We start from the raw sequence: 23,518 nt of genomic DNA, 5'->3' as shown, positions 1-23,518 counted from the left end.
TTTTGTTGTATTTTCTAATATGGAAAACATAATGATTTATCGATAATTGATCGTTAATTTCCCTGATTGTCGATGAAGGAAATTTAATCAAATGCCCATCCCTATTTTCCTGAAGTAGGCCTACTTGAACTCTTATTTTATCATCATCTTCTTCATACAATTTAATGTCACTTTGTCATAAGTTACTTTAATCACTTGTACAATCCTGCGAAATCTTGTGCAGTATTCACCACACAAATTGTATGTAAACATATGCTCTTTTTACCTTATTTAAATTGTATTCTATTTTGCCTTAAAATGTTTTGTTTATGCCAATGCACCAAATGGAGAATGCTCCCAATCTTGTTGTATACTGGATGTACAATGACTATAAAGGCTTAACTTTACTTACACACCTATTAGAAAATCCAAAACAAAGTAAATATGGACTGTGCTTCTAGGAGAAAGATAAGTTGAATAAACTGATAGATACGGTTCTATGCTGCTCATTATGATGCTGTTAGAATGAATCAACTGTACATTAAAACGTGTATTTCCCAGCTAGGATATGTTATATGACACATTTTAATACCGAAATGTTGATTTGTTCCTACTGCACCGAGGAAGGACTCACAATGAAGCAGTGTCCCGCCAGCGGGTCAGCCATTACAAATTCATGCCCTGTTTTCAAAACTGGTTTGTGGCCACAAAAAATAAAGAAGAAAGGGCAAATGCAATTGTGCAGAACCCTCACTTTCTGAAAATACCATATATGTTGCGTGAATGTTTGAGGTTCAGGGGTTCAAGGGTGTCCGTATTATCCCTGAAGGCGTCAGGTCATGTACAGCCAGCAGAAACACATACAGAGACCACGACGATTGACAAGTTAATACAACACACCTCCCACAGAGTCATTTAAAGCAGAACAAAATAATTTTCTTTCATGTTAAAATCTCAGTTTGAGTTGATGGGAAAGTCTGATTACTTTTAGGAAGCTAAAAACCGCAAAAGTTCCTTTGTACTGCGTTAAAAAAGCCATAGGCCACGGAATCATGTGATTTAGCATGAACTAGTGTTGCTGATGTTCATCCATGCTGGACGAGGAGGGGGTACAGGCATTCTAATGTCCAGAAATGTGGAATTTCTCATCTATTCGTCCCACAACTGTTCATCACTCAAATATCACGCAGTAAAGATCTCTAAGCCCTTCACTGCACACATTCTGGTTATATACCACCCTCCAGGAGGCAACATAGATGAGTTCATCTCTGAAATGGACATGATTCTCTGTGACATTCCTGATGATGGCTCTCCACTAATTGTACCGGGAGACATGAACATTCACATTGGCAAAACACAGGCAAATTAGTTTCTGGCTCTCATCCACTCTCAATCTTACTCGGGCCCAGTCCTCCAACGCACAAATCTGGTAATATCCTTCACCTGGTGTTGACCAGAAAATGCAATACAGCTGACATGTGTGTCACACCTCTGCACCTCTCAGACCACTTCCTGGTTAAATTTTCCACCTCCCTTCCTCATTTCACTCACCTGACTCCAAAGATGCTTTCCTACCGCAGAAACTTACGTTCTCTCAGCCATACACAGCTGTCTGATGAGGTCTGCTCTACCCTCCCTTCCCTCTCACACTATTTGTTAATGAGGCTACAGAAACACTCTGCTCCTCACTTGCATCCTCTCTGGATAAACTCTGTCCTCTGGTGTCCAAGCCAGTTAGACAGAAACCTCCCAGCCCATGGCTCACAGAGGTTCTGAGGGACCACAGAGAATCAGAATCAGAATGATGTTTATTTGGCCAAGTAAGGTCAAACAAGACATGGAATTTGACTCGGTTATTTTCGCTCACTGTACAGTAAAGAGGCAATAGGAAAAAGACAGCTCTTATTAACATATATACAATAAAAAAAGTGAAAGGTGCAGCAGTATGAGGTAGACCTGGTTATTGAACGGTGCATGGTTACAGCATATGATTGTGGTTATTATTACTATTAGGGCCCGAGCACTGACAGTGCGAAGGCCCTATTGTATCTGTAGGAATTTTTTTTTTTTTGTCATTTTTCTTCTAATGAAATTATGGCCTTTATCCCCCCCTAACGTGCCCCAAAAGTCACCAAATTTTGCACGCAAGCCAGGCCTGGTGAAAAATTTGATATTGAATGGTTTACATTAATGGCCGTGGCCTAATGGCTCAACAGCGCCCCCTAGAAAACTTTGTGCTTCAAGCCCCACAATACGGTTTGACGTACATGCACGAAAATCGGAACACACCTGTATCATGTCGCAACTTAAAGAAAAGTCTCTCTGCGCCATGGCCGAAACCGAACAGGAAGTGGGCCATTTTGAATTAATCGTGTAATTTTGGTGCAATTTATGCCATTTCTTCTGCCGTTAATGCGGCCCGAACCGTAACGTGCACCCAGGTGTGTTATACATCAAAATGTGCGTCTAGATTCTGTGACGATGGGCATTACTTTTCTCAGTCAAAAGCGTTACCATGGCCTCTGTCCTCTTGTGGTTCATGTCTTACCTCGCAGGAAGATCCTTCAGAGTATCATGGCAAGGACGAGTGTCCAGATCACATGAGCTGACAACAGGGGGGCCACAGGGATCGGTGCTGGGCCCTCTTCTCTTTTCACTATACACAACTTCACTAGGTGAATTCATTAGCTCTCATGGGTTCTCCTACCACTGCTATGCCGATGACACCCAGCTCTTCCTTTCCTTCCCACCTGGCGACACGGCCGTCTCAATGCGAATATCGGCCTGTCTTTCTGATATCTCTGCATGGATGAAGGACCGTCACCTTCAGCTAAATCTGTCCAAAACTGAGCTCATTGTCTGTCCAGCCAGTCGTTCCTCACCTCCTCAGATAAGCAGCTGGATTCCACCACACTTGTGCCCACATCTTCTGCTAGGAAACCACATCTTCGTGCCGTGAAATCAGTGACTAGACTCTTCTCCTCCAATGTTCACCGATGGTGGAACGACCTACCAAACTCTGTCCGATCTGCAGGGTCTGTACCTACTTTTAAGAGCAAGCCAAAGACTCTTTAATTAGCACTTCTGCATTTAGTTTAACTTCTCTGCTCATCCGAATTAGTTAGATTTGTCCAGCTCTTTGCATGACTCAGCACTGAGAAAGCTGCTTGCACTTATGACAAAATGATATTATGATGGTGAATTTTAAGACCTAGGTTTGCTGTTGTGTCCAACTGGACTCACAGCAGTCTGATCAGCACATGCTGGACCCTCCTATGTAGTAGTAGTAGTAATAGCAGTAGGCTAGTAGTAGTAGTAGTAGTAGTAGTAGTAGTAGTAGTAGTAGTAGTAGTAGTAGTAGTAGTAGTAGTAGTAGTAGTAGTAGTAGTAGTAGTAGTAGTAGTAGTAGTAGTAGTAGTAGTAGTAGTAGTCGTCGTCGTCGTCGTCATCTGACCAGCACTGATCCATGCTGTACCCTCCTATGGGATTTCTTGCTTGTGTTGTTCTCTCAGATGTATGTCGCTTTGGATAAAGAAAGAAATGTGCAATGTGTAAGGTGCAAAAATGTGAAGTGCAAAGAGTTTTTACCTTTTTTCTACTTGGGTTTTGGGACTGAAGTCTGAATCCAAAAAATACTATTTGAAGCATTTATTCCCGCTGGAGAAAGCTTAGCTTAGCTTAGTTGAATCAGGATAGAAAGCCTTGTGAAGTTGTAGTCCTGGTGTCGCTAATAATGAATGCTGATTTAATTTAGAACAGAAACAAGCTGATGCTAACAGATAACAAGAAAAAAGATTATAGCTGGAGCATTAACTCTATCTAAAGGAATTCAAAGGGGACTCTGCAGTCTTGTTCAAATCTGCACATTCCATTGAAGTGTTTTCTTTCTATTGAAACTGTGTCTATAGAGAAGAACATTTGATTTCTGGAGATTTTTTTCTAAAACAAGATGTAACAGTTAAGATGTGTTGTACTGTATAAGAAAGCATTTAAAATAAGTTCTCGGTCTGAAAGGCTTGAAATGTTCCTTTAAAAACTTTTTTTTTTTAAATCTAGTGTGTATGCCCATTTTGAAATGGTATCAGCACTAAAAATAGATAAATTAAATCAAATAAAAGTGAAATTGTCAGACCAGACATCACAGAATGGAAAAGTCTGACTCCCGCCCTGCGATAGACCAGCGACCCGTCCAGGGTGGACCCCTGCCTCTCGCCTTTAACGAGCTGGGACAGGCTCCAGCAAACCCCCCTGACCCTGTGAGGATAAAACGGGTGTAGAAAATGGATGGATGGATGGATGGATGGATGGATGGATGGATGGATGGATGGATGGATGGATGGATGGATGGATGGATGGATGGATGGATGGATGGATGGATGGATGGATGGATGGATGGATGGATGGACTCAGTGGGTCTTTCATAAAACTCATCTCTTTGGTCTGGCTTTTATGTAGCATCAAATTTTATAGTTTTATTCTGTTTAACATTTTTTAGAGGTATTTGTTTTATTTATTTATCTATTTCTTGTAATGTTAATATTGTATAATTTATTATTATTATTATTATTATTATTATTATTATTATTATTATTATTATTATTATTATTATTGTATAATAAATGTATAATTATTGTTATATTTTATTGTTGTGGACTGATTATTTTTAGCCTTAATTCTTGAACTTTTATCATTATTTCATTTTAATTAACTATATTGTCAGTGTGCATTGGTCTCACAGTTTTTATTTTATTCTTATTTTTATTATGCTTATTTTTCAGTCAAAATGTTAGGCACTTTGTATTTCATGTACTTGGATGAAAGGTGCTATATAAAAAAAAATGTGATTGATTGATTGATTGATTGATTGATTGATTGATTGATTGATTGATTGATTGATTGATTGATTGATTGATTGATTGATTGATTGATAATACAAAATGTGAGCAGTTTCCTAAACACGTTGTTGTTTACATCCCTCTCGCTTTTCATTGGGATTGAAGTCTGGTCCTTGACCACACCGTTCCGCTTCCATAATCCTCCATTCCCTCTTTTGGAGCGGCTCCTCAGTGGGATTGCGCGCTGAGGATTATATTCCTCCTGAGAGATTCGAGTCTATCTTAAGCTTTCACACGGCCGTATTACCATACTGGTGCAAGAGAATGAAATAAATAAAAGGTTTTTGTTAAGCGACGGCTGTTCCCCTTCAGTGATTCATGCGGCCCGAATCGAGGCGGCTCAGCGCTGCATGGCTGTGTGTTTCTAAACAGCACGGGGTCAGCTGGTTCACAGCAGCGTCACTGGCAAGCACAGTCTGTCCTGCCTGACGGCCGGCCTGTGGCTGCGCCCCCCCCCGCCACACCACAACTCCATCCCCACATTCTGCTGCTGTGCTTACAGGAGACCGATGTGCTGCAGGAGCGCATCAGTCATGTCTTGAGCCGGTTATCTGTAAAGGACGAGTCGCTGCCCAGCTTCTCACATGCATAATACCCCCACCACTGTGCTTCACGTCTGATCATTGGCCACGGTTACATGATGTTTTTTAATTCGGAATTAATTATTCCAAATTAAATCATTCAGAATTAAACTATTTTCATTCGAGTTTACATGGAAATAGTAATTTCGAATTGAGGTTTACATGGAAAACACGTTTGATCGGCTTTATCCAATTCCCCTTAAGGTCTGGGGGTTGAGAAGGATTCTGATTGGACAGGGGGGCGGACCGGAAGTTACGTCTACCAGAAATTACGTCTACCGGAAGAAAAACAAACTTAGCTGCTTAGCTGCTTTGAAAAGCTCACCATTTTTATGTTTCCTGCCATCTGTTCTTTTAATTATTTCCAGGTCCTCCAAGCTATTTATTAAATAAATCGTGCGGAATAGAAGCGTCATTGCGACAGACAATGATGCCATGGGCAAGGGAACGAGCAGCGCAGAAAGCGGAATGAGTGTATACATGATCGCGGAATTATTCTATTCGGATTTAAAATCGGAATAAACCAGCCACTTACTTCAGAATTAAGTTTAATTTCGGAATGGCCATTTTCATTCCAAATTAGGTGTTTACATGGTAATTTTTACTCATTTTAAATCATATTTAATTTAATTCTGAATTAAAGAGGAATTAAACTTCCCATGTAAACACACTGAATGTGTACATATCTAAATGTTTTCTCCCTCATTGCCAACAAATCTGATCGGATTTAATTTTAATTCTGAATTAAAGAGGAATTAAACTTCTCATGTAAATACACTCAGTGTGTACTTTAACTGCCTGCTCTTACTTTTTCTAAAAAATGAAATGAAACCCTGTGTATGATATTTCTATTATTATTCCATGAAGCCCGGTATTTGCCTTTGCCTTTGCCTTTTCTGGGATGCCTGCCACGCATGTTTATTTACACAAGCAGATCACAGTCTGTGATTTACAGTATTTACTTCTTGAAAACTTCTTTTTAAATTCGTCCTAACAACTACACGGCATGTAGATGAATTCTTCTGCATCAAACGGATTTATTTTGGATAGTTTTAAGATCTTTTACAACCTTTTATGTGATTTTTAGATTCAGACATCTTTTGTTTTGTTTTGGTTTAAATGTGCAGTAATTGTCTGCAAAATGCCATGTCTATATGTCATCTGTTGGAGTGTTTTGACCTTGTTTCGACCTTGTCTGTAGGCTCTCTTTCAAACTGGGTCATCAGACTCTGTAACGCCGTCAGCAAAAGTCTGATATTGCTGTGTTTGATTTCCTCACAGATTAACTTCATTTTCCTCTTCAACATTGTGAGAATTCTCATGACCAAACTGCGAGCCTCTACAACATCGGAGACGATCCAGTACAGGTAGATTTACTGTAACCTGCTGCTGGCTTCTGCCGTATCTGCACTAAAATCACTCAAGAGACACGCCTGTATGAACACACTCTGAATTATTCATGTTTTGAGCTGGAATGGCTGAGCTGCTGAGCTCCTGCACGGCCTTCTAACGTACAGTGATACACTGATCTGAGCCTCTCTGCCACCGTGGTCTAATCTATGATCTCCTCGTGTGCAGGAAAGCTGTGAAGGCTACTCTGGTACTTCTTCCTCTACTGGGAATCACCTACATGCTGTTTTTTGTCAACCCAGGGGAAGATGAGATCTCTCAAATTGTCTTCATTTATTTCAACTCGTTTTTGGAATCCTTCCAGGTAGGATTTATCTGGGAATCAAGTCTTTAAGTAAAGACTCGATAACTGTAATGAGTTGACAGCACAAGGCTGCTCCTCCGCGGTCCTCCATGACAGGCTGCTACACAAGCAATTAATAAATGTTGAGAGCGCTGATGTTTTGGATGCCCTTCTTTTTTAAGTCGTTTTATCCTCACTTTGTTTCCCTCCTTTCATGCAGGGCTTCTTCGTGTCAGTATTTTACTGCTTCCTAAACAGTGAGGTAAGCAGATTCACATTGGTTCATTGATTTAACATTTTAGTATTCCCCTGATTCCAAAGCTCTTTCATATTTCCCCTCCTCAGGCACTTCCACTCTCCCTTTTGGTGGCTGTTGCTCTACGTGTTATTGCGGCCCGAGGCACATATATTTAGGGCACAATTAAGACGTGTCATTTGCAGATATAAGTGACATTACTTTCTATGCGGTATGACAGTGTCAGCCCTAATTTGGCTTAATGGAGAAATCAGGGGTGAAACCCTCTGAGAACAGCACTGACGTGAGCATGCATGAACGAATGCTGCTGCATGTTTGATGTGAAATGTTATGGTATTATTAGTAGCTGTTTTACTGCTGAGACATATGCAGTTGCAGTAATTCTGTTAAATCCAGAATGCACTACATTATAAAAGCCTGCATCTGCACCATACTGATGAGTGGTTGGTCTGCAGACCGCGAGGAAAGGTTGTCACTTGTCCAAAAAATAAAAGATTGAGGGTGTTTTCACAATCGTAAGTCATTTTGTAATCTTGGTTCAGACCAAAGCAGAAGCATTTAGTTTGGTTTGCTAGTAGAATGTCCTGGTTTGTTTGGCTTTCACATGGCCTTTCAAACCAAGATCGAGTGTAACAGAAGAAGATTGATACTTACTTATTAATTTAGTACAATAGGGCCATGCAAAAGACCTCCATGAGTGACTTTCCCCTTTCATTGGTGCACGCTGATGAAGGGTAATTGGTTAGCAAAAGGCATAAAAGATCTCAAGGTGGAAACACAGTCCAAACTCCACCTCGATGATGATGATGATGATGATGATGATGATGATGATGATGATGATGATGATCCAGTTAAAGAGACTTGACTACTTCTGTAGGCTGTTATCACATACTGCTACAAACTACAGGCATCTGCTGCGGTCAGAAAGCAGCATGCACACCCGGCCTCTTTAATAGAAATACAACCCACACAACCAAAGGTGCATTGCAACAAAACGACAGGCAGATAAACGGCTGTAAAGGTCACCCTCCAGGGCTCCAGACTGCGACCAAATGCTCGCATTTTGCGACCAAAATTAGAGTATGTGCGACTGAATTTCATGTCCACTCGCACACGTGCGACCAGTAAATTTGCCAGTTTTTTCTTTTTTTTTTTTTTTTTTACACGTTAAACGTGGAAGGGGTGCGTCAATGAACCCGCATATTTTCAGGCCAATGAGTGTGAAAGGGAATGAGTCGGGGGATCTATTTATTTATTTATTTTTTTCGTTTAATTTCACCAGCTCAAAGCAGGTATTACGCCCGGACTACATTTAATGCGACACAACGCGCTGACGCCGCGCACATAAAGTTAGAAGAAAGAGACGGCGGATATGTTTGGTTTTAGTAATATCATGTTCAGGCAATGAGTCTGCAATGGCCCAGACGGGAGACACATGTAGCTCAGTGCTTAACTTTTATTTTTAATCCACTCTATATTCTTCTGGTTGTTCTCCGATATGTTCCCCTAAAGCCTGAATTATGGTTCCGCCTTAAATCGACGCAGAGCCGCCGCCGTAGCCTACGCTGTAGGCTCTGCGTTGGTGTAACGCGGAACCATAAATCAGCCTTCACCCGGTACATACATAGGTTCCTCTAAACATCTGTCCCCGCTACAGTTTTAACTAAAAGAAAATGTGCTCCAATACAGCAGGTCTCATAATTTTATTTTGAAAACTGCCAAAACATGGGAAAAACACCTAACCTTTTAAGTGATGTGTGTTATCAGGTGTAATGGCATTTTTAGGTTAGAAATAAGAATATTTCTTGGTAAGATCCTTAGTTATTTGAGTGAAGGCAGTGAATTTGGTCAACTGGTGTAAGTTCAGGGTTTTAGTAAAGACACAAGTAGGGAAATGTTATTGGCCAGTACCCCCAATATTTGTACATTTGTTAAGTACTGTGTTTAACAGTTAAATTCATGGCTGAAAGGTTACTAAGCACTTTGTTACCAAGCACTTTTTTATCATGTGAATGTATGTTTTTTTTATATATAATGACAGCAATGGTGCTGTCAGTTTACTTTATGTTGCGGCATCTTTAAAAGTGCACAATAAAATGTAACACTGCATTTGAAACAGCACATTGTGGTAATTCATTAATCTATTATGAAATACGTATTACTAATACACTGAAATGTAGTAGAAATGTAAAAATTTGGTTGGTGTGTCGATAAACGATGTGCGCTCCTAAAATTTCTGATTGTGCCCCTAAAAATTTTCAGTTAGGGGCTACTGTGCTCCTAGTGAAAAAAGTTAGTCTGGAGCCCTGCCCTCTGGTTTTGAGTAACCAGGATCCTACATGGATGATACATGATTGTGCAAAGCCCCGTTTCTCACGTTCCAAGTCAACATTATACCTGGAAAATGCTCAGAAATTGCACATTAATTTAAAAGAAGTTGTAGTTTTGTAGTCCTCTATAAGATCAATTGTGGCTTATTAGTTTGACTAACTGCTAGTTGCAGTCTTTATATAAATATAACTTGTGTTTGAAAAGTGAAGCCAATTCGCCACCTTTGTCCACAATAAGAAGTCAATGAGAAAGTTCCCCTCCTGCTCACTTTCCCAAAGCCACATGGCAGTCTGGTGATTATCACCGTCTCTGCAAAGCAGCAAGGTTCCCGGGGCAGGTCAGTTGCCTCTGATGTCATTTGGGAACATGTGTAGGAGACAGGTCAGATTTCTGCTGTTAATGCCACGATGATGAACGATGTAAACACACGTTGGCACCATCCATCCATTTTTCTCATCTTTAAAATATTCCCAATCCTTAACTGACATCCAAGCACATCTCAGTGACCAATAACCACGGTAACATCTTCTATTGTGTTTATAGCTTTTACTTGTATTGACTCAACTGACAGAACAGCAGTGTAAATGGCTCTAAGGGGGCGAACAGGTCCATATGGTTCCCTCTTGTTTCACCTGCGTTCACTTCACCACAGTCATTAAGCGTAGTGTGACTCTCTCTTCTTTTTCTGCCTGACTTTTTCCAGGTCAGCTCCCTCGCCTGTCGGCCTTGCATCTCGTGTCCCCTGGTGTTAACCTGTGTGGATGCTTTTCACAGATTATGTTATGTGGCGGCATGGTGGGGATGAAATTTAAATTAAAAAAAAGTGATCTCTAAAAAATCTGTAAGCCCCTTGACTCGACGCAGCGTTGACGTGCACAATCATGGCTGCGTTGTTCACCACCCGGTCCGTACAAAGTCTGGAGGCTGATTATAATGTTGTGATTTGAGTCCAAAATCAAATATCATTCTATTACTTTTGTAAAGTATGATTTGATGATGTCACCTGTGCTTCAGATCTGCACCATCTGTGTTGATCCAAAACTTTGTTGATAAAACCAGTCCATAAAATTTGTCTATATATTTCTTGTGGATTACCAAGTGTATATATATATATATATATATATATATATATATATATATATATATATATATATATATATATATATATATATATATATATATATATATATATATATATATAGCTCAACTTGAGTTTGATCTTAATGTTCATGAGTCTAGCTTGTTAAAGTGTAACTGATAAACGCCACAAGTCATGTGAAAGGGTTTGAACTCCATCGCGCTGGAGTTTTACAAAGTGGGGCCCATTACCCCAGCAAACCTGAGCTGGATGAAGTAGTTATGGGAAATCTATGAATTAATATTTATCATTAATTCAAGTTTTTTTTAAATCAATTTCACTCCAGCACTATTTAAGTTTTGTAAATTAGGGCCTCATCTAGTGTCAAACAGTAAAGCAGTCTATGCTCCAGGTCGGGCTACGTTGTGACTGACAGCGTGTGTGTCCTTGGGTTCTCAGTCAGGGATTAGGATGTGACTAGAGGAGCTGAGGATGTGCAAACTGGGAAATTAGATAAGGGCCAGTCCAAATTAAGATGCATGAGGGCAGGGGAGAGGAGGGAAACACAGTGGGAAGTTTTCTCCATGAGACCGGCATTGTCGAGTAGAATATTAATGACACTTATTTCTGAGGCAAGTGAACAATTGTAGAGTTTTATCAGTGAGGATAGTGTAAAGTTGGGGGATGTGCATCTTCAGGACTGTGTGGGCATGAGTGGGCATGAGTGTTCGCAGCACTGGCCAAGCACAGCACAGCACAGCACAGCTGCCATGCAAAAAGTGGGAATGATGCCGAGAAACGTGTGCCTTCGTGATCTTTGATAACAAATGAATCCTTTCCCCTTTAAAACAGCAGAGCACAAACTGGTGTGGAGATATGCTGAATGAAAGAAGCAGCAGGGTTCAGACTTAAGAACAATTTATGTTCAGGTTGAACCTCATCACTCACAGCAGGAAGGCGACTGAGGCAGAGATGTCTAGGGTCTTAAATGTAGAGAAGCAGCTCAGTACAAAACACCTCGTTACCTTTTCAGTCAATATCTTCATCCTTAAAAGAAGTTAAGTGCCGCCAACTCATACCAAATTGCAACGAAAGATAAACTTCAGACGAAGAGATTCTGGCTAGATATGGCCTAAGAGCCAAGCGTCCCATCCCAGAGTAATCATTTCAAGTTATTTCTCAAGCAGCAAATGGATTTAATATCAGCTGCTCTTCATTTACCAACCCTCGCTGTGATATCTGGCTGGATGATGAGCGAATATGTCATCATAAACCACACTGTGGCACGAACAAAGGGATTAGCCAGCATGTGTAGCTTACACAGGATATTGATTTAGTGTCTTGTTATAGGCTGAGGGAGCAGGAAGAGCAGGGGGAGAAAAAAATTAGATGGATGAACAAAGGATACCCCCCGACACATTCAGGAAGAACGGAAACATTTAGTATAAAAACTTAAACGATCCCACTTAGACCACAAAGCCACGTTTAATTCTGGGCGAGCACCGTAAAATGGCTGCAACATATTAGTACATGAGAGTTCTGCAGAGTTTGCAGTCTAGTAGTAGCTGAGCTCATGACACCTCAGCAGGCAGGACCCGTGACCTCAGAGTCAACAGTTCAGTATGACAGTGAAGGTGGATACGACCAGACTGAGAGGGACCAGCCTGAAATTCTTCATTCAGACACACGTCGCTACTGTCCCAGCATTCCTGCGCCATTCCTGCACCATTCCCACCGACGTTCCCACCAACGTTCTCGCCGACGTTCTCGCAGACGTTCCGGCCGACGTTCCCACCAACGTGTTCACCGACGTTCCCACCAACGTTCTTACCGACGTTCTCGCCGATGTTCCCACCAACATTCTCGCCGACATTCTTGCCGACGTTCTCGCCGACGTTCCCGCCAACGTTCCCGCCGACGTTACACCAATGTTCTCGCCGACGTTCCCACCAATGTTTTCACCGACGTTCCCACCAACGTTTTCGCCGACGTTCCCACCAATGTTTTCGCCGATGTTCCTACCGACGTTCCGGCCGACGTTCCCACCAACGTGTTCACCGGCGTTCCCACCAACGTTCTTACCAACGTTTTCGCCGATGTTCCTACCGACGTTCCGGCCGACGTTCCCACCAACGTGTTCACCGGCGTTCCCACCGACGTTCCCCCCAACATTCTCGCCGATGCTCCTACCGACGTTCCTACCAACGTGTTCGCCGATGTTCCCACCAAGGTTCCTACCAACGTTCCCACCAACGTTTTCGCCGATGTTCCCGCCGACGTTCCCACCAATGTTCTCGCCGACGTTCCCACCGACGTTCCCCCCAACATTCTCGCCGATGTTCCCGCCGATGTTCCCACCAACGTTCTCCCCGACATTCCCGCCGACGTTCCCAGCAATGTTCTCGCCGATGTTCCCACCGACGTTCCCACCAACGTTCTCGCCGACGTTCCCACCGACGTTCCTACCAACGTGTTCGCCGATGTTCCCACCAAGGTTCCTACCAACGTTCCCACCAACGTTTTCGCCGATGTTCCCGCCGACGTTCCCACCAATGTTCTCGCCGACGTTCCCACCGACGTTCCCCCCAACATTCTCGCCGATGTTCCCGCCGATGTTCCCACCAACGTTCTCCCCGACATTCCCGCCGACGTTCCCAGCAATGTTCTCGCCGATGTTCCCACCGACGTTCCCACCAACGTTCTCGCCGACGTTCCCACCGACGTTCCTACCAACGTGTTCGCCGATGTTCCCACCAAGGTTCCTACCAACGTTCCCACCAACGTTTTCGCCGATGTTCCCGCCGACGTTCCCACCAATGTTCTCGCCGACGTTCCCACCGACGTTCCCCCCAACATTGTCGCCGATGTTCCCGCCGATGTTCCCACCAACGTTCTCCCCGACATTCCCGCCGACGTTCCCAGCAATGTTCTCGCCGATGTTCCCACCGACGTTCCCACCAACGTTCTCGCCGACGTTCCCACCAATGTTTTCGCCGATGTTCCCGCCGATGTTCCCACCGACGTTCCCACCAACGTTCTCGCCGACGTTCTCGCCAACGTTCTCGCTGATGTTCCCGCCGATGTTCCCGCCGACTTTCCCACCAATGTTCTCGCCGATATTCCCACGGACGTTCCCGCCGATATTCCGCTGATGTTCCCACCGACGTTCCCACCAAAGTTCTCGCCGATGCTCCTACCGACGTTCCTACCAACGTGTTCACCGATATTCCCACCGACGTTCCCACCAACGTTCCCACAGATGTTCCTCATGACCACTAGAAAGAAAAATTGTTTAAATGTGTCCTGGCTCTCCGTTTCGCTCCTCATGGTCGTCCTAATTCTCTCATCTATTACTTGTCTGGATTTGTAGTAATGGTTACTCGTCATAACAAACATTGACAAGTGCCAGAAATTACCAGTTTAAAGCAGCACAATGTAACTTTTCCACCTTAATATCATATTTCCAGAATCATTGTGGTGGTACATCAACTTACAACAGGTTTAATGACACCTCTGTCATGGTCTGAGGGGTCTGTATCACCTTCACTGACACTATGTAACTTGGAGGTGCATGGTAGGAACCCTTCCACACTACTGGTAAAGCACTACCGCTTTTGTCCAAAGGAGCCGCCAAACTCAACAAAAGCTGAAAGTTACATTGTGCTGCTTTAAAACCCTTTCCTTAAAAAGGATAGAAATGTGTATAAAAAAAAACTTTTATAGACAAAATTTTTAAAATATCTGTCACAGATGAAAAAATCTAACAAGTTCAGTCTACATTTATGAGACTTATTCATGTGTAAGCTGATTGATGCCACACACCAACTGCTCTCTCCAAGAAATGAAGCATTTAACAATGATAGGAGTAATCCCTCGGTTCGTGAACGTCTGATGTACCTTCCAGAAAACTGCTTCAGATGTTTGTTTACCACTGTGTCACATCATCTCTCTTAGCAACCAGTAAGGGTTTCCAGACAGCTCCGAGATCATATGACGTAATTCTGAAATGAAATTATTTCTCATTCTTGCTCAACGTAGTATTTATGACTTTTGGCCCATCAAGACTTAGTGGGAGAGAGGTCCAGATTTCACAAGTAACCAATAACAAGCCTCTTATATGAGGACCAGGACTCATGTACGTCTCCTTTATTATTAATTATTATTATTAGTACTATCATCATCGTCGTCATCATCTTCGTCATCATTTTTTTTATATTATCATCATCTTTTAAAACATTTTGAAGCCATTGTGTCATCTGGCTGCTTATTAGAAGGGGGTACTTAGTATTGCTAACATGATATTATTTTTCTTTTTAGCTTCCTTTTTTTCCGATATAAAACATGGCAGACTGAAAAGAAAAATTTTTTGTGTTGTTTTTCTGAGGTTTTAGCCTGATAAAGCCTTTTTTGTTATCTTTTGTGTTGTTAATTTCTTTTTAAACACTAAAGTATTATTTAGAGCTGTTGTCGTTTCCAGGTCCGCTCAGCGGTGAGGAAGCGGTTCCACCGCTGGCAGGAGCAGCATTCGATCAGAGCCAGGATGACCCAGGCTATGTCTATCCCTACTTCACCTTCACGGGTCAGTTTTCACAGCATCAAGCAGTCCACATCCCTATGAAAGAGGATCCAGCTCTGTCCTGCACCAGCGCTGCGTGAGACACCTCCAGCTGTCATTGTCATCGTTTTCTGTCACCTCGCTAGCGCACACCAAAAGACTTTCTGAGCTGGCACAAAGCGCAGGACAGAGACTGCATCAGTCTCCTAAAGCTCAGGAGGGACATTTCACAGACTTTCTGGAGAAAATGGACGGGGACGGGGACGGGGAAGGATATTGCAGACTTTGTGATGTGAGAGGTTAGTGGATCAAAAGATACACGTGACCAAGCTGATCTGTGTGTTTCATTGTGAATGTACAGCACTTCATTTAGATTAATGTTAACGCCATTATTGCCATAAAAACTGTTTATTGTGTTTTTATTTTATTTTATTTTGTCATCATCTTCATCATTAAGAGTTTGGACACTTGACTGCACTGAACTGGAGTCCGTCTCAGTGAGCGCCACACTGGCGCGACAGAGGCCATGTCGGATCTGTTCACGTTCACGTTCATGTTTACGGTTTTTGTTTTCTCCGTGTGGTTATTTCGATGTCTTGCTTTCAGTGCGTATGCTGAGCTCAGTACAGTTGTGCTACTTTCAACAACTTTCTGGGAATGTTAAACACATTCCTCCATTTCTACCTGAAGAGTTTTGTTCCAGAAAAACCCATCAGGATGCATCTGAAGCATTAAAGGTGACATGCTGGGCCCCTCTCTGACCTGCTGACAGTCCCATCAGATATTAATGAGACGCCTGGGACATGCTCTGATCAAAGCAGCGCAAACAAGCCGTTCCTCAGCTCTTTTTCAACAGTGAGTTTGCAGCTCTCCTCATAGCACTTGTATTATGGGCTGGAGGCCTACTCCACTCCAACCCCACAACCTCTCCTACAAGGTGTGCCTATTTGGAAAGTTAAATCTGGGTAATTCTCCTCTGATGTGGGCCAGTGATGTTGTAGGACTCACTGAAACACAGGCAAAGTGACAGATGTATGCTATCAGTCAAAGAAATCTGCATCTTGTTCACGATATCTCCCTTCTAAATTATATTTAAGATGTTCCAGACACATATCTGATTGTAGTTGTGTTTGCAATGCTTGTGAAAAGTCCAGTAGTTTCTCAGCGTGAAGAGGAGAGGCGAGCGGAAACAGCTACTCCTCCAGTCTTCAGTGTTTTCACAACAAAACACAAAGGATGTGAGACTAAAAACCACTGCTGGTCGTACCATCTTTCTGTGGATGTTCAGCTTGAACAAATGACTAAAACAAATGTTGATGAGCTTAAGGGCAGCTTTGTTTTCACGGTTCAGGGAGGTTGTCCGCTAACCACGGTACAGTGTACAGCAGTCCTACTTCTAGTCCACATCAACCTCCACGGCCCTGAGATTGATCCACTCAGCAGTAATGTATTGCTTTATGCACTTTTACAGCTACTTCTTATCAAACACAAACATGACTATTATTTGAGTAGCCATTGTTCAGCATTTGTCAACTCCAGCACATGAGACCTGTTCTTTGTGCAGCTCTCGTATTGGTCTGAGGTACATTACAGATATGAAATGATGTGAAGCTCAACACAGGGCTGCACGAAAGAAGCTGCATAACCGACAAGTATTTAGTGATGGAATTGCAATTTGGATTAAACCCTTTACAAACCAGTCTGTTCTCAGGCTGCTGCTCTCAAATGACATGTGCACCCCGTAGGGCTCTGGTAATCCAATTCAGTTCAGTTTTATTTATGTAGCGTCTATTACAGGGGTCGGCAACCCGCGGCTCTTTAGCGCCGCCCTAGTGGCTCCCTGGAGCTTTTTCAAAAATGTTTGACCTTTTTTTTCCCTTTTCTTCTTTTTTCCCTTTTTTCTTCCTTTTTAATCTCGACATTTCGACTTTTTTATCAACATTTCGACTTTTTTCACAAAATTTTGACTATTTCCTCAACATTCAAACTTTTTTCTCAACATTTCAACTTTTTTATCGAAATTTTGACTCTTTTCTCGAAATTTTGACTTTTTTCTCGAAATTTTGACTTTTTTCTCAACATTTCGACTTTTTTCTCAACATTTCGACTTTTTTCTCAACATTTCGACTTTTTTCTCGAGATTGTACTTCAACATTAATCTCGACATTTCGACTTTTTTCTCGACATTTCGACTTTTTTCTCAAGATTGTACTTCAACATTAATCTCGACATTTCGACTGTTTCTCGACATTTCGACTTTTCTAAGACTTATAAAAGACTTTTCATTTTTTGCGGCTCCAGACATATTTGTTTTTTGCATTTTTGGTCCAATATGGCTCTTTCAACATTTTGGGTTGCCGACCCCTGGTCTATTACAACAGAAGTTGTCTCTAGGATCTTTCCAGAGACCTTGAACATGAACTCCGAGCAATTATTACGAACAGTGTTAAGAAAAACTCCCCTAGGAGGGAAGAGACCTGGGGGGGCCCTCCTGCTGAAGACCAGCTGCTCTAGTCTGGTCCTGCAGCTGCAGCTACTGTATGACTACTGGCCCTAACACACTAGAGTTTACACTAACTAGAGGTTTACTAACACTAACTAGAGGTTTACTAAAAACTAACTAGAAGCTTTACTAAACAGAAAGGTTTTAAGTTTGGTTTTAAAGGTGGAGGTGGTGTCAGCCTCCTTAATCCAGATTGGATGTTGGTTCCGTAGTAACGGTTCCTGAAAGCAGAAGACCAGTCTTCCAGATCTACATTTGGATACTCTAGGAACTACGTGTAAACCTGCACTCTGAGAACGGAGAACTGTTAGGAACATAAGGTACTATCAGGTCTTGCAAATAACCAGGAGTTTGGACGTTTAGGACTTTATGCACAAGATATAGAACTTTGAATTGGATTCTGAGTTTTACGGGTAGCCAATGGAGCGAGGCTAACACTGGAGAGACGTGGTCTCTCTTGCTGCATTTTGGATCAGCTGGAGGATATTCAGCAAATTACTTGGACATCCTGCTAATAACACATTACAATAATCTATTATAGAAGATACAAACATGTGAATTAGTTTTTCAGCATCACTCTGGGAGAGGATGATCGAAAATAACACCACCGTTTTGCACTGTAGCACTGGAGGCCATCGCAACACCATCTACTCCCTTCCTAAGGTGTTAGGGACCAAAAACAACGACCTCTGTCAAGGGACACCACAACTCTGCATAATTGTGAGGCACAAACACTTTTGTAATTTAGCTCCTGCTCCTCCTGAATAAAAAAAGAAAAGCAAATGTTCCTAAGCATGATCGGGGGTTGATCCTTGATCTCAGCGCTTTTGTCAAGGGACTTCCTAGCTCTTGTTCCAGATTAACTTGAGCATCACTGGCCGTGGAAAGGCTGGACACTTCCATCAGTTTGATTCGGGCCGTTTTGGCCTCAACTTTAGCAAATCTGTCTGAATTCTAGCCGGGTGTGGATCTAAATCTAAACTGAGACAGTCTCGGCATTCCAGCTGGACTCATTCATACTCTACCCAGAGGGCATTGCTCCATTATGGCCATTGAATATAGTTTTGTCTGCTGACCCTATGGCTTGAATCAAGACAGACCGGTATATGACTCGGTTCATGTGTTCTCCAGAAAGCTGCAGGTATTCTGAGTTTGGAAACATCATATTGATGCTTCTCATATTTTTGTCAATACATACAATTTTTAGTTCAGCTCAAATATCGAGACGTGTCGAACAGTTGCGCCCATAAATGACAGTCCACACTGACATATGCGTCGCTCTTGCTTCCTTTAGTCCATGGGGGGAAGATGTGACAAGTTGCTATGGAAGTTCTCTGGGGTTCAGGTGAGCCCCAGGTCACCTCCATCGTCGACCTTTGACCTACTATTACAAATTCTAGTGAAATTGCTGAAACTACCCCTGAATTCCAATCTCCACCCTCACAGACTCACACCCTTACGGGTGCGCTCCCGCGACTTGCGTAAGGGTTTAGGGCTGTCCCATTCCTAAAGCCTAAGTGTGCGAGGGCTCCCAGCAGACATTTTGAGCCCTTACTGCTCACTTCCCGTAAGTCCGCATTTCCGCAGACTTTGGGAAAGGGAATTACCCACAGTTCATTGCGTTGTGACATAAAAGGAGGTTACCAGGGAGAATGTAAACAAAACAGGGGGCGGAGGAAAATAATTCATGTGCGACTGCGAGACGAAAGAAGTTCACCTGTAAGTATAAATACAGCCCACTGGTGATTTAAATTCAGAAACTGTTGTCCCGTGATGATTTTTCAACGGTCCTATTATTTCCTTTACAAACAGGGAGCAACCAACAAACGGAGGGAAGAAAACCAAAAAAAGGACGAATTAAGTTTTGGACTTTCTTCAAGACTAAAGACAAGAAAAGAGGCTGAGGGAGCTGGATGAAAAGGAGGAGGAGAGGGAAAGGAAGAGGGATGACCAGTTATCTAAGTTAATTGACATTTTTGGGAAGATGGTGGACAATATGTAGTTTTCTTCATCATTTTTTTATTCATAATTTGAGGTTCAATTTCTTTTGTTTTCATTTTATATTAGACAAATCCTCATTTGACCTGGTGTTGAATAAACAAAACTTGTTTTTCTTTAATCTGAGTACAGTGTTTGAATTAAGATTCCCTTTGTTAACAGAAATGCATACATGTAAATACTAGCAAGATAGTTTTAGATCCAACACAAACAAGTCAGGCAGTAATTTGGTTATTCATTTATTTATGACCACAAAATTTAAACAATTTCAGCAAGTTGAACAAAAACGTTGCAGTAAATAGTGATAATATAACTGAAATATTTAGCTCAGGTTACCATCAATTTATACGCTCTCTTACAAAAATGAAATGACATCATGCTCAAAATGGAAAGTAATATTAGTTGGTCATAACACAGCTGGAATATTTAACTCAGGATACCATCAGTTTACACGCTCTTACAAAAATGAAATTACTCTGCGATTGAGCCTGGCATACTGGATGTGCTGGTATGGGTAGATTGAAAGAAAGACACTACATTAACAAGGAAATACATATTGTACTGTGCGCATATTTAAATTGTGTTCTTTGTTGAATTTTATGCACTTTTATATAGGCTACCACTTTGTTTTCAAACATCCGTAGGATGATCATTCCCAAACGTATAATACCGGTACGTAACATTTTGATCTGACTAGGAATTTTGTAAATTGAAATGTTAAATAAAGTTTATAAAAAAAAAACTAAAAAAAAAAACATTTTGATCTGACGTGTTTCCGGTTTCTGCTAAGTGCTGTCCCATTCTTATTTCTACCATTTGGAGCCCTCACACCCTCTCATACTTGATCATTTCCAGCTGACGTCACTTAAGTCTGTGAGGGTTCAGGGCTTGAGGGTTTAGGGTGGAGATTGGAATTCAGGGTACTTCTCTTGCTAACTGCTTAAAAATTGAACGTGAATCTATTAAAGTGAGTTTAAATAGAAGAAATCGGAGAGAAGCATCCATCTGTCAAAGCTTTGCCTTGAACATCAGCTATCTGAGGGCCGGGACACACCAACCCGACGGCCGACCATCGGCAGGAAAGCAGTCGGACTGAAAGTTGGCTCCCGTCTCCCCGAGTCGGTCAAAAAAATATTCCTGAACATACCAACCCGACGCCCACTGGAGCGTACGTTCTGCGCGTGAGCGAGGAGTAATACATCCCCGTAACTGCAGGCAGCGCTAATCCAGTGCTTCTCAATCCTGGTCCTCGTGGGCCCCTGTCCTGCATGTTTTAGATGTTTCCTTGCACCAACACACCTGATTCTAATTAAAGGTCCTCATTAGCTTGTCACCAAGGTCTGCACAGCTCTGTTGATGACACAGGTACTTTTATCACGGTGTGCTGAAGCAGGGTAGCATCTAAAACATGCAGGACAGGGGCCCACGAGGACCAGGATTGAGAAACACTGCGCTAATCTGTGATGTCACCCAGAAAGGAAGGGAAAGAAGAACAACCGGAAATGAGGCATCGCTCTAGTCTTGAGTTCTGAACAGTCAGTGTTTTCACATATGAAAGAAGTCAAGAAGGATCGAAATAAGATGGCTAATAGTGAAAATATAATACAATCAAACACAATCCAATTACAAACCAACGCCATGATGGAGTGTAGCGTAGCGTCTGTGCCATCGCTGTTTAGCTAGTAAGTTTACCATCGTCATTTCCGGTTAACTCTGATTCACTAGTCGAGGGCAGCACTCCACCAATCAGATTGGTCATAGAGGCCGATTCTACATGTCGCCAAACTGACTCAGGGCCCCGCCTCGCCCGACGGCCGATAATAGGGTTGGTGTGTCCCGGCCTTAAGGATAAAATATATCTCTCAACAATAGCTCTTTGGAACACAGCTAGACATTCCTGCATGCATTTCTGTTTCTAGTGTAAAAACAGAAAACAGACCTGGTGTGATGCCCCATGTTGGCGTCCTACATTTTGTTGTCTATACTATAATATTTCCTTTTTTAACGGGGCCCAAAGGGACAAGAAAAACCCTGCACCAGGTCTCAGGAGGTTAACGTAGAAACAACGGTCTTTCTGGGAGATTTCAAATGTTCCTCCATTTTGATCAAATCAAAAACTGAAGCATCTGGAGTGAAAAGTCTTAAAGCGCCAGCTGCTCTCTGTTTACTTACGGATGCACTACAGCTCGGAACGTCCTGCAGAGTCACTACGTGTTTGTCTGATAAAGTGTTGCTGGTTTTTATTTTGTAAAACATGCAAAGTATGTCTTAATAGTCACTTACAGTTGTCCTTGTGGGAACTGAACCGTGGAACTACACTGAAGAGTCCACAACTAATTATCGGGCTTAAAGAGATGGAGGGGAAAAAAGAAGAAGTCTTAGAAAAGAATTGGACCAGATTGGTGATGTCTTGCTCACGCTCGATCCGACAGATTTGATGTTGTTCTGGAACAAAACTCCTCCGCAGATTAAAGAGACTTAATATTGTTGCCTCAACACCAGGAAGTCACATGACCGACATCTGTCCAGCCTGAAGTTGTTCATTCTTCTCCAAACCATGTGACTTTCTGTAACTTTCTGTCGACTTGAAGTGTAACTTTAATATATTAACTGTAAATGCTGTAAATATTTACAGTGTATATTCCGTGAGATATATATATATAATATATATATATAAATAAATAAATAAATAAATATATATAGCAGTGGTGTTGATTAAATCAGGGGACTTGTCACAAATATAAACCAAAAACACTCGCCACACACTGTAAACCGCATGGGCATATGTGATCAGAGGTCATGGTTCACGTTCCCTCGACACCAGTAAGCCTCTGCACCTATGTGTTCTTATGATCTGCTGTTTATGTGGAAGTGTAGATGAATCAAACCTTTAATCCCTTCCAAATCATGTGTGAGCTTGGGTTTTGAGAAGATGTCAAATTAATTCTTTCAGCTGACATTCATCCATGTTTATCCTAATGTCAATCATGTTGTTGCCAAGCAGCAGCTCGGCACGTTAGAGCAGGTCAAATGTTTGCATTGACTCAGAAACATGTTGTTATCATGCACTTTTGTAGCGTAAGGCAGGAACGCGGCCAGAAAAATGTTTCCACCACCAGGAATAAGCAGCCTGCCGTCATTCCCAGATACATCCAAGTGACACGACCAGAGAAGTTTATAAGCTTCTTCATGCAGTGACGGATCCAGATCATGATGTCATTCGCTTTATTATTTATTGTTATTTATTTTCAATATTGTTATTTTCTTACTTGAAGAGATGTCAAGAAATAAACTGTTGTATTTGACTGAACGGATTTGAACGGATGTTTATTTCTGGATCACCAAACGCTCCCACAAACAAACATGGACGTGACCTCTGTCACTAGCAACAGAAGCTGTGCTCAGCTACACGCGTCAATTTGCCTCTACCGTCCCCAGAGAGCAATGTGATCCTCCCAAGCTTTGTCTGTGTTGGTCTCTGCGGGACAGGCTTTTAAATCAGATCTTTCTGCCCAAGTGAACACTCACGGTTCTCTCCCATGACCAAGGCAAGGAGGACTCGTTCCTACTTTACAACAGAGAGGAGTAGGGAAGGGGCAGGGCAGGAGTTGCAAAAAATCATGTGTGACAGTATTCTTGGCTATTTCTG

General features: G+C 42.2%; 1 protein-coding gene across 2 annotated transcripts in view; it reads left to right on the top strand.

Moving 5' to 3' along the window:
* The window catches only part of crhr1 (corticotropin releasing hormone receptor 1), a 149,715-nt gene extending 133,395 nt beyond the window's left edge, over nucleotides 1–16,320 (top strand). For both annotated transcript variants that reach the window (XM_061708459.1, XM_061708458.1), the window contains exons 11-14: nucleotides 6,737–6,822; nucleotides 7,034–7,169; nucleotides 7,369–7,410; nucleotides 15,291–16,320. In XM_061708459.1, the coding sequence (XP_061564443.1) occupies nucleotides 6,737–6,822; nucleotides 7,034–7,169; nucleotides 7,369–7,410; nucleotides 15,291–15,431 (405 nt within the window). In that variant the 3' untranslated portion in view covers nucleotides 15,432–16,320. The remainder of the gene's footprint in view (nucleotides 1–6,736; nucleotides 6,823–7,033; nucleotides 7,170–7,368; nucleotides 7,411–15,290) is intronic.
* Nucleotides 16,321–23,518: the final 7,198 nt, after the last annotated feature.

This window comes from Cololabis saira, chromosome 19 (assembly GCF_033807715.1).
Source record: "Cololabis saira isolate AMF1-May2022 chromosome 19, fColSai1.1, whole genome shotgun sequence".
NCBI lineage: Eukaryota > Metazoa > Chordata > Actinopteri > Beloniformes > Belonidae > Cololabis > Cololabis saira.
Note: the sequence above shows the minus strand (reverse complement) of the source record. Positions and strands in the feature narration are given on the sequence as shown.